General features: G+C 37.0%; 1 protein-coding gene across 4 annotated transcripts in view; it reads left to right on the top strand.

Annotated features, from left to right (window-relative positions):
- The window catches only part of ttc29 (tetratricopeptide repeat domain 29), a 107,077-nt gene that overhangs the window by 56,228 nt on the left and 38,529 nt on the right, over positions 1-12,320 (top strand). For all 4 annotated transcript variants that reach the window (XM_008112015.3, XM_003221690.4, XM_008112014.3 and 1 more), the window contains one exon: positions 11,380-11,471. In XM_008112015.3, the coding sequence (XP_008110222.1) occupies positions 11,380-11,471 (92 nt within the window). The remainder of the gene's footprint in view (positions 1-11,379; positions 11,472-12,320) is intronic.

The following is a 12,320-nucleotide window of genomic DNA, read 5'->3' as shown; positions in this document are numbered from 1 at the left end:
TATAAGATATATACAAAACATAAATGAATTTTGTGCTTAGATTTAAGTTCCATCTCCAAAATATCTACTGTGTATATGCTAGTATTTTCAAATCTGAAAAAATCCAAACTATGGAACACTTCTGGTCCCAAGCATTTCAGATTAAAGGATACTCATCCTGTATAGTTTATACATCTATGCTAAGTGTATAGGAAAAACAAGTCGTTTTCCCCCCCATTACAACTTAGAAGTCCATGGGGTTTTGTAAAGCTAGCCATTTTACTTTTTCCTCCTCTCATCATTGTGTCGACCAACACCTCCTCTGATTCCAGAAAAATATCTTTTGTAGCTGCTGCCCAGTATGATCTGGACTCTGTGCTTGTCACATTGCATTTGTGTGTAATGGTTTTGAAATAATGTTACAGTTGATTGTCTGAACCATGTGTAAAAAACTCTAAATGAAGCAAAAGCATTAACTGCTCTCTATGAAAGGTCTAAGCGGTATTACATTGTTAGAAATCAAAATAAATAAATTTTTAAAGCATTTGAGTATGATTTACAAGAAAAGAGTTTAACAAAAAAGGTGATACATAGAATATACATATTTGATGCCATTATTCTTTTTTAAAATGAAGTTTCTCTAAAGTGGATGTAATACTGTATTATTCTGTTATTCTGAATGACATTTTTTAACTTCCACATTCATTTGCTTCTTTGGTTTTACTTATTTTTTTTCTGCTTACAAATATGGTGATTGGCGTCTTAGGAGTCAGGATTTTACATTTTTGCATATCATATAATGCCATATAATACTGTATTATAGGCTTGTGCAATACGACCGAACCACTATCCGTTTCTGTTATCCAGATTTCGGCAAACCCATGGATCTATTTTTCACAAACCATCCAAAAAGCCATTTTCTGTCTGCAGCCAAAAATGCAGCACGATCAGGCCCATTGAGGGGCTTCTTGGGCTCCCTTCCCATCATCTTTAGGGCTATCAGGATGAAAATGGCCACACTTGGAGAACACATCTACCACTGTTCGCCCACCAAATTTCATAATGTTTGGGTCATACCTGATTTTCAGGAATGTCTTTTCTTTTCCAGATTGCTAACAGGCTAGCTATAGGGAGCATACCACACCCCTATTAAAGCAGCTCCACTGGCTTCTGACAAGTGTCCGGGCCCAATTCAAAGTGAAGGTTATTAGCCCTATACACTTTGGGTCTGTAATGAAAAAAATAATTATAATGGGGATTTTGTCTAGGTTTATTAATGTTGATATTATGGCAAGAGCAGGCAGTAGTTTGCTACATCAGATTGGTCAATGCGTCACTACAAACATTTAAAAATTGAATCCTGTAACAAACAGAGACAGTGATAGTGTATTCAGGCATGAACTGTAAGTCACAGTGTTTGTGAGAATTCTCCCCTTTCCCCTTATCGGTCATATTACGTTACATATTAATTGGTGGCAGTGGTGGGATATAAAACAAAACTTTCCCCCTGCCAGATAAGTCTTTCCACTTTTACAGGGTCCAACCTATCTTTGAGACCGCATCTCCTATGAACCAGTGTGGACTGAGATTTGCCGGAAAGGCTCTCCTCCCGGTCCCACCACTGGGAGCAACTTCTTCCAAAGCATTTACATGTCTGGTTCTCATAACATACTGAAAGAGGCCAGCAGCCCACCATCCATAAGCAAGCAAGCAACATGTCCCCCTCTTAGAAAAACCCTCTTGTATGATCCACTGAAAATAAAATAGAAAATGTATGGTGGAAAATCTAGCCATGTTTGAAAAAAATTGTTTTTGGAGCATATTATATTATTTTAAATCTTAGCGGTTCAGAGCAGGTCATCAGCTTCACTGATTTAGAAAGGTAAGGCCATGGCAGCCCCAAATAAGGGCAATAGAGGGGCTCAGGGACAAGGGGAGAAGGATGAAGGTCAGGCAGGCAAGCAGGCGTCTGTCAACAGGAGAAAATGTTGACTGGGGCTGCTGGATGTGGTGGGATGATTGCTTGCATGTTTTGACTCCCACCCCTTAAGTTATGCACAGCTCTCCAAACAAGGGAAAGGTAGCAGCAGGTAGAGGGACATGGTGGACCGGGTGGAGAATATGTAAAGATTTTCCACATCTTGCTTCAGTCATCAATCAGAATGGAGAATGTATTACATGGCAGCTAAGATTTAGAAGGACAGCTGTGAAGAAACTAGACAAGATCCCAAAGTGTCAAGATATAGAATATTAAAATTAGGATTGTCCATGCCATTGAATTTCCAATATATAAAAGAGTGATGGAATCCCGGCGACCGACAAAACAACAAAACTACAGGCCCAACCTCAAAATTTGACAACACAACCCATCATCCACGCCTCTAGGTTGATACAACAAAAAGAAAAGAAAAATAAAGTCCTAATTAGAGGGAAAGGAATAATGGTTTTTATCCAATTGCTGCCAGTTAGAAGGCTAAGCTCCGCCCACTTGGTCTCCTAGCAACCTACTCAGCCCAGGGGACAGGCACAGTGTAGACTCAAGGCCCTTCCACACAGCTATATAACCCATTTATAATCTTATATTATCTGCTTTGCACTGGATTATCTTGACTCCACACTGCCATATAATCCACTTCAGTGTGCATTTTATACAGCTGTAAAGAAGGGGCCTCATATAATCCAGTTCTAAGCAGATAATATAAGATTATCAATATACAGTACAGTCTCACTTATCCAACATAAACAGGCCGGCAGAACGTTGGATAAGTGAATATGTTGGATAATAAGAAGGGATTCAGGAAAAGCCAATTAAACATCAAATTAGGTAACCATCATATAAATAAAGCACCAAAACATCATGTTATACAACAAATTTGACAGAAAAAGTAGTTCCATGTGCAGTAATGCTATGTAGTAATTACTGTATTTACAAATTTACCACCAAAATATCACAATGAATTTAAAACACTGACTACAAAAACATTGATTACTAAAAGGCAGACTGCATTGGATAATCCAGAACATTGGATAAGTGAATGTTGGATAAGTGAGATTCTACTTTAATATGAAATAATTACTGTGATAGAATAATACAGAACAATATAATCTCTAAAACCAGGACAGTAAATAAAGAGCAACACTCTGAAAGCAGGGAAATTCCACAAAGGAAACAATCAGGACCAGCTAACACAGACAAAAACAATCAAAAATATTGTATATTCACAACCTTTAGGAAATAATATCCCCTGATGGCGCAGCGTGTTAAAGCGCCAACCTGCTGAACTTCTAGACCGAAAGGTCGCAGGTTTGAATTGGGGGAGCGGAGATAGTTCCCACTGTTAGCCCCAGCTTCTGCCAACCCTAAAATTCAAAAACATGCAAATGAGAGTAGCTGAATAGGTACTGCTCCGGCGGGAAGGTAACGGCGCTCCATGCAGTCATCCCACATGACCTTGGAGGAGTCTATGGACAACGCCGGCTCTTCGGCTTAGAAATGTAGATGAGCACTAACCCCCAGAGTCAGACACGACTGGACTTAATGTCAGGGGGAAACCTTTACCCTTTACCTTAACTACCACCAATTCCTCAATACCTTATTTCCTATACCACCATACTTCGCCACAGCAACGCGTGGCTGGGCATAGCTAGTTTCTATATAAATCTGTGAAAGCTGAACAATGAAAAAAGTTTACAGGAAGAAACTCAACTGATTTAAAATATGGTGTTGCATAATATGAACAGCTAAAGAGACAAATTAATTAGAATTAAAGCAAATCAAGCCAGAATTCTCCCTAGAAGCTAAGGTGACCAAACATTTGAGTTATTCATTTATTTATTTGACACCTTTTTCCCAGAGTGGGACTCAAGGCAGCTCACAGATGAAATGACTTAAAACCTAACAGTATCATGATGTAATCATGAAAAGGCATGACTCACTGGAACAGACCACATTACAGATTGATAGACTCAATCATAAGTAGAAGTCGACTTGACTGCAGTTAACAGCAGTCCCCTATTTACTAGAAGACCAGGAGAATATGGCTCTTTTATTTCAACAGGGTGCCCATTATCTGGCTGAAACACAAATTAAGGTAGTAGCACTCTTCACAGATTGTATCTGTAAGGTCATGGCAGGACCTATAACTTTAGCATGTTACATTTGGCTCTGCTTAGCAGGTGTAGCAGAGGGCATGAGAAAAAGAGCGAAAAACTTTCATTTTGAGGAGGATGGCCTGAATAATGTTAAAGCTTCGTCAGCACTTTAAAAAATTAGGGTTTAGCTCCAGCTTTGCAGTTCTGACAAGAAAGCACATCATACATACATTGTAAATCTCCATAATGAATATCTAACCAGACAATGCAAACTCTTCAAATGAACATTGTTGCTCCTTCAAATGATCTCATTGCCACTCCTCTAAATCATCAAAGAGGTCATGAGTGATATCCAAACATCACTGGTGTCTACAAGTTCTCCCAAAGTCCACCTCAAAGATCAGCAAAAAGGGCTATTGACATCTCTTGTTTCAAGATTATACCATCATTTCAGTCTCTGCAAACACCCACCCCTGATGGCTTAGAGACCATGGCTGAAGCAGCCCAATAGATGCCTCTCATGCCATCCCTAGGGAATTTAGCACTGCACCAGATCTGCAGCTCATGGATCAATAGGTTGGTTAGTTGATGCTTGGATCCAGACCCATATATGGGCCAACCCTTGTCTACAACTGTAACCAAACAAAGAGGGATTCTTTAATCTCCAACTTATGGTGTCTGACTGGTTGCTTGGTCTTGTATGCATGACATATCTCACATCTGAACATGTAATGTGTGTCTTACTATCTATTTTCTATGTTTTATTGTTCACTCTGAGGCACTGGTAAATAGTTGTATTTATAAATAGTTTCACAATGCATAACATCATAGCTCAGGTTTTGATTTTCTATAGAATTTAGGGCTTTGGGTCAACTCGAAGAAATTTGTACTCCAACAATACAACCAGTTTGATTATACCAATGCTAGACTCATAGTTCAAGATGAATTCAATTGGATTAAGAAGAAATCAGTGTAAAAAGCATGCCAATGTTTTATGTGAAATGTACTAGTAAGATTAGAAAATTGAATTGAATTATTATTATATATTACTATATGTCCATTGCAAGAGATATCTTTGCTAAAGGAGGCATGAACGTGCTAGGTTTTAAGAGTCATATTATTTTATATGATCATAGACACTTGGCAAGTAATTTTCGCAAGAGGAGTGTCCTTATGCAGTTAATAACAAAATTCAGCTGGATGTGATGAATTGCTAGTAATGCTCTGTTGAAGAATGAGAGCATGAATTTGTTTTCCATAGATGATAAGAGATGAAAAATGTGTTTTAATGGAGGCTAGCATAGATATTTGTGATGACTTCAAGAAGAAAGTTTACAGCAGAAGGATATGGTGTAGTAAGAGCAATTAATATAATATTAGAAAAATTATATAGTATAACTTGGCAAATTTGTACATTGGTTCACATCAAATATAGCAAAAAAAAAAGATTCAGGGTTATGAATGATGAAGACTGATTTATGTACAACGGTAAGGAAGAGAGCTCTATCAGCTGTAAAACAATACCCATAACTCCAATGTAGGGTTTAAACTGACCTCCATCTGGAGGTCTGACCTTTGGAAATACATATTTAATGCTAAGATAACATGAATACAATTTACAACTCTGTTGACTTTGAATGCAAAGAGATATTGTAGCACCTTTGAGACTGAGAGAAGAATTGGTAGCAGAAACTTTCGTAGACTTAGATCTACATCAGATGCATGGCAGTATTTCAAACATTTCTTCTAAGACAGATTTTCAGTCCTTATTTTTCAGCTGTGTCTGTGTTCACTCATTTCAAACCACTAAAATGGTCTCTTTCAACATTTGCTATGATTTCTTTATACTTCTAATATTTTTCCTTAGCAAAATTGCTTCCACTACAGGAAGCAAACAGAATGATATGTAATTATGTATAAGCAGTATAATATATATATTTTAGTGGACAATGTGCTTATTAAATTGTGTAAAAAAAAATCACAGCTTCCCTCTTCCACAACAGAAAAAAAAATCATGGTGGCCCATGTGGATAATTCAAAACTGAATGTGAGCACATTTCTTTATTATCAAATAGATGCCTTTTGCTTATCCAGAGATATGCTCTATACTGAAATAGACGTTGGTGATGTTTGTCATATATGTTTGTTTGGAGAATTAACTATAAAACTACATGTTGTAACTCATTAGATCCATTTTAATACACAGAGAATAGCCTTGGCATTAGGCATGTCTGATCGATGAAAAAATGTTTCAATTCTCGTTTCTAAGGTAGGGGGTGCCGGCGCTTCGATATAGAAAATATTTCCAATTTTTTTCCCTCAAAAATTTTGGATATTTCCAAAAATTCGTAATGTTTCTAAATGTTTCTAAAATGGCATGCGCCATTGGATTGCGCCATTGGCATGCGCAATCGCCAAGAAAAACCCAGCACCCGGGGGGTACTTTTACAGGGCTCTCCTGCCCTCATTTCTTAAGCTATCCTGATCAAATTTGGTACAGCGGGAGAACACATTAAGACCTTAAGATCTTCCGGGGAGGCCCTGCTCTCGATCCCACTTGCCTCGCAGGCGCGGCTGGTGGGGACGAGGGACAGGGCCTTCTCGGTGGTGGCTCCTTGGCTGTGGAACTCCCTCCCCAGCGATATCCGGCAAACCCCATCCCTCCTGGGATTTAGAAGAAAATTAAAAACTTGGCTCTGAGCCCAGGCATTCAGCGAATAAGCTCATTGGCTGATGTAATCAGGTCGCAAATCTGTAATTGTAGCAGTAGTGAATGACTGAGGATGGTGCAATATCGCTGCCTTGCAGCGTTTTAATTTTTGTATACTTTTTATCATGTTTTTATCATGTTTTATCATGTTTTAATTGTTTTGTTTTATAGTATATTTGTTGCTCGCCCTCGTGGCAGAATGTAAGCCGCTCTGAGTCCCCTCGGGGAGAAGGGCGGGGTATAAATGCATGTAATAAATAAATAAATAAATAAATAAACACATTCAACCCTCCTAGCTCACCAAATTGCAGAACGTTTCCTGTAGCTTCCGATTTTTGGCGAATTTTCATAGCTTTTATAATAAACTATTTTTTAATAATTGAAGAAACCTGCTCCTGGTTTGAAAGTTTTATTTCCTGTTCAATTGTGTATTTTTAAATGTGAAAATCCTTCTTCTACTTGTGCAACTTTGTTTCTGTGTCCGATTTTCCCTTTGTAATATTTTTAAGGAAAAAGGACACTGGAAATCAATGCTATGTCTTGCTATGTGCTCCCACAAGCCCCAAACTCAATGCCTTCCTTTGGAAATGTACCAGTGACCAACCTGGCCAATGCTCTGGCAAGGTGTGCAAAGAAACTTTGAAAACTATAAATTCCCTTGCTATATTTGTAAGCAAGAACTCTGGAAATCAATGTTTTTTGGCTATGTGATGCCATAAGCCTCAAAGGCAATGCCTTGCCTTCAGTTAGAAATGGAGCTGTGACAGGAGTGCAAAGATACCTTGAAAACTATAAATTCCTTTGCTATATTTGTAAGCAAGAACTCTAGAAATCAATGTTGTTTGGCTGTGTGATGCCACAAGCCTCAAAGGCAATGCCTTCTTAATGAAATAGACTACTGATTCTGCAACAAAGGTATGCTGTGATCTAGCAAGAACTATTCTTAATGAAATTGAAAGCTAGATAATTTTTTAAAAATATGAAAAAAAACCTGGAATTTACAGCTCTATAGCTGAGCACTACCCAAAATCAACACAGTCAGTCACTCACAAAAGAAGAAACCAGCAACAAAAGCCTAACCCTTTCTCCAAACCCCTCTGTGGGAACAGCCAGACCAGACCAGACCCCTTCTCCCTCTCTCCCTCAAGACAGGCTTGCTTGCTCTCAGTTTGCAGACCACCACCCTCTCCAAGCAAAACCCATCCCTGAATGGGTCGCCCGGGCTGCGCAATGGGCTTTTATGCCAATCTTCCACGTGGATGCAGAGGACCCTAGCCCCCACCTTTGCGTCCATCATGGAAGCTTCTGATTGGCCGGGGAGCGGCAGCCATGTTGGGGAGCGGCAGCCAAGTTAGCCTGCGCTAAGCTCCCATTCAAGATAGGTTGCAGAAACAAAACAAAAAAATAAAATATATATTTTTAAAAAATTTGGGGGAAAAATTAACGAAACATTAAGAGACAATTAGAGAATGGGCCAACGATGGTTCAAATTACATTGCCGGTTGTGCCGTGAGACAACGTCTCGGAATGTATCTCAAAAAGCGAGAACAATCCGATGTAATTCCGATATAAGAATCAAAACAATTTTTTGGACATACCTACTTGGCATATCTGACTAGCACACTCATCTTACACTTTCCCAGACCACTTTTTAAAACTTATTTAGCAATAGAATGCACACATATTTACCATTCACATATATATGTAGGAACATATCCCTTTGTATAAATATTTTAGGAAAATGGCTATACTGTTATTTTCTTGCAAAGATCATACTAAAATAAGATGTTTTTATACCAGTATATATGACACAAGAACATGGAATGTCCAAGCTGGAATAAGATAGACTGTTAGATCATATATGTTAACAAATGTTCTAAGACTAACTAATGCTTTTAATGACTATTGAAGTAGAGAAAAGTTATTTTAGACCTTTAAATATCAATGCTGCACCGACATACAAGACTCTTATTTGTATATATTAGTATGTTTTTATGATAAGTCAAGTAATTCCATAACTTTGCACATAGATGTGACTATTTGTATCAGGTACAAATATGATAAAGACTTGTAGAAAAGCTAGACAATTTGAATTAGATTCACTAGACTGAATGCTTCAGCCTGTTGAGAAATTCTAATAGACTTTAATGCATTGGTAAGACCTGAGTAAGCATTGCAAGGTGGTTTCTTTTTCCCTTCAACAATAATGAGAAGATATTTCAAAATCGGGGACTCATTTTAGATGTCTTTTTTTAGCATTATCTGTTGTTCTTCACATATGTTGACAGTATCACTATCTCCAGTTCACACTGGAGCAAAGAGAGAGCAAAGAGAGAAAAAAACAGTTGTAATGTGGAGAATATGAAAGTAGCAGAAAAGAAATACAGTAGAGTCTCACTTATCCAAGCCTCGCTTATCCAAGCCTCTGGATAATCCAAGCCATTTTTGTAGTCAATGTTTTCAATATATCATGATATTTTGGTGCTAAAGTCATAAATACAGTAATTACAACATAACATTACTGCGTATTGAACTACTTTTTCTGTCAAATTTGTTGTATAACATGATGTTTTGGTGCTTAATTTGTAAAATTATAACCTAATTTGATGTTTAATAGGCTTTTCCTTAATCTCTCCTTATTATCCAAGATATTCGCTTATCCAAGCTTCTGCTGGCCCGTTTAGCTTGGATAAGTGAGACTCTACTGTATCACTAGCTCCAGACACACACAAAAAAGCCTGTTCAAAGTTTCCTGTTGTATGTCTTCAAATTGCTTCTAACTTATTGCTACCTTATTATGGGGTTTTCTGGGCAATATTTGTTCTGAAAGGGTTTTGCCTTTGCTTTCTTCTGGGGCTGAAAGAACGTGGCTTCCCCGAAGTCATCCAGTGGGTTTCCATTGCTAAAAGGGGAACCCTGGTCTCCATAGTTTGTAGTCCAACTCTCCAAACCAGAATTGTAGCCTAATGCTCAAACCACTACATCACACTGGCTGGAGAGTATCGTACTATCTTTATGAGTCACAATTTCTGGATGCCTGGAGTTTCACATGTGTTCATTTATGTGACCGTCGTACCTCATTTTTACACTGATCCATATTTTTAATCTTTTTAGTACATACTTCATCTTCATTTTATCCCAGTACAGATATGTGCATTTTGAAATCCTATGCAGAGTGGTCGCTTTAGTGTGGGACTAAACTTACAGTGTACTCTAGGACAGATCACACTCACATAAAATGCAATACTGTATACATATGCATTTCATGTGCATTTTTCCTAAAATAATGTTCATTTGTACACATTTTCTGATTAGAATAAACATATTAGATGTACTTTATCACAAAATACACTGGTAAAAGGACAGAATTGAAAAGATAAAAGCTTTTCTATCTGCTTGTTAATTTGAGAGTTATGAATCACATCAGTTCACTTCCAAATGCAGACCAAGAAATCTTATGAGCATCCTGGTATTTCCCTGTCTTTTATGCATTTCAATACCTTTCAGTTGAGTGGTTCAGATTGACTTTGTCATATCTTCATATTATCTTTGAAGTCCATTATTACCGTCTTTCTAAATGAATTCCAAGTTGCTACAATAACACAGTATTCTAAGATCCATTTCGACCACTACTTGCCACCTAAGCCTATCACCAGCTCAGATTGGTGATGAATTACCATCTTTTGGCAACAATAGTTTGATCTGTGGTTTATATGTCTTCCACTAGATGTAATTGAACACCAAGGCAACTCCTTAAGTTTGAATCTTCTGGCATCATTTCTTTCACTTCCCATCCCTCATCAAACCCAGTAAATGACATTCACTAATCTTTTTTTGAAAATGTGCAAAAAGGATTTCCATGAGTAGTCTTTGGAGAGTTCTTGTGTCTTCATGTGTGTAATAGGTCCAGTCAAGGAACTAAGACTTGGTTGCAGGGAATGGAATGAGATTTTATTATATATACATGTTTTCACCTGTTCTTTGAAAAAGAATTGATGGGGAAAAGAAATTATGTAATACAGATTACATCAGTGTTTAAATTAAGATCATATGTTTCACTGTGGCAGTTGTAATCATTTGCTTACTGAAAAGTTCACATTAATAGAATTTATTCTAAATTAATACTAACAGGTTGCTTTTGTGCAAAGATAATTAGAGTACATGCAATAAATCTGTATATAACAATCTGTCTGTTTTTCAAGAATATCATATTTTTAAACTTGTTCCTTTTGAGTATTCTTAAACCAAAAAATATTTATACCATAACTGTGGCTAAAAAAATTGAATGTTTAATGACATATATCAGTATAATTAAGGTAGGTTTAAGATAATAGGTTATGATTGCTGTGCAGTTATAGACAGCTAAATTATATAAACAGATTTGTTAAACAGAATTCATATTTTTTGCTTTCTGCCATGTTAAAATAGTGATATATTTTATTAAATCGGACAGTATAAGTGTAGTCTCCACTTTTATGTGAAACAATGATACAAAAACACATTAAAGAAATAATTTTAAACTAATTTTAGTATCAACAAAGTCTTTGTTTATCTCACAATGTGGAGAAGTGTTAGTACCGTTATATCGTTTTTTACAGCATCTGAATACTTATCTGGAAATATCCAGATTATTGGAAGATTATACTGGTATGGGGAGAGCATATCAAGCTTTAGCTGAAGTTCTGGTAAGGTAAGTTATTGCATCCTTGTCTTGCTGTCACAGAAGAATCTATCAGCTGGTAGGTATTTGTTGCTTCCTGTTACTTATTGCTTAAAGTTCAAATAATGCCTTTATTTGACCTTTTAATTGTAAACTATATACATTAGGATAACTTCTCAGTTCTGCTGTCAAAACATTTCTTTCTAAATGATCATCTCTCTTTGGGATATAAAATGGTATTGAAAGGTGCATTGTGTGTTTCTGCCTTTCAGAAAGCTTGAGTCATGGCTGAAAAACTACCAGCCTGCTGCATCTTTCAAGTTAAAAACAGAAAGCACAGAAAATTACAACATGCTTCAATAAGCATGCCACAGTGTAACCTTTCTAGAATTCTTCTGTAGAAGAATGTTTTATTTTCCTTTATTTTATTATTCTACCCACTTCTCCAGCAAGACACATTTAATACAGAGATACTGTCATCGAAATGATGATTCTGTAGCCTGAAAATAGGGGTTTGGGATCCAAAATCAGAATACACTTTTGATTGAATGCAGAATTTGTCATATTTCAGATAAGCCTCTAAAAAGCACTGGGGCTTATTTGACAGAACAACCAAAACCTTATGGTTGGCAAAGATTTTGCTCCAAGGAGTACCAAGATGGGAGCAAGCCTATTCAAGCTTGGTAGAAAATCATTCATACAATCAAATGTTTTGTCGGAATAGAAATGTGATTAATTTGTACAGGTTTTTCCATGTTAAATAATGTGCAATCATTGATCCCAGAGTTCACCATATTCTGGACAGCATACAGAGGTTGTATAATGAGGTTGCCAAAAATGTATAGACATTTTAAGACATGTTATCTGTGTATTACTTTT

The sequence above is a fragment of the Anolis carolinensis genome, chromosome 5 (assembly GCF_035594765.1).
Source record: "Anolis carolinensis isolate JA03-04 chromosome 5, rAnoCar3.1.pri, whole genome shotgun sequence".
Lineage (NCBI taxonomy): Eukaryota > Metazoa > Chordata > Lepidosauria > Squamata > Dactyloidae > Anolis > Anolis carolinensis.
This window is presented reverse-complemented; position numbering and strand designations above follow the sequence as displayed.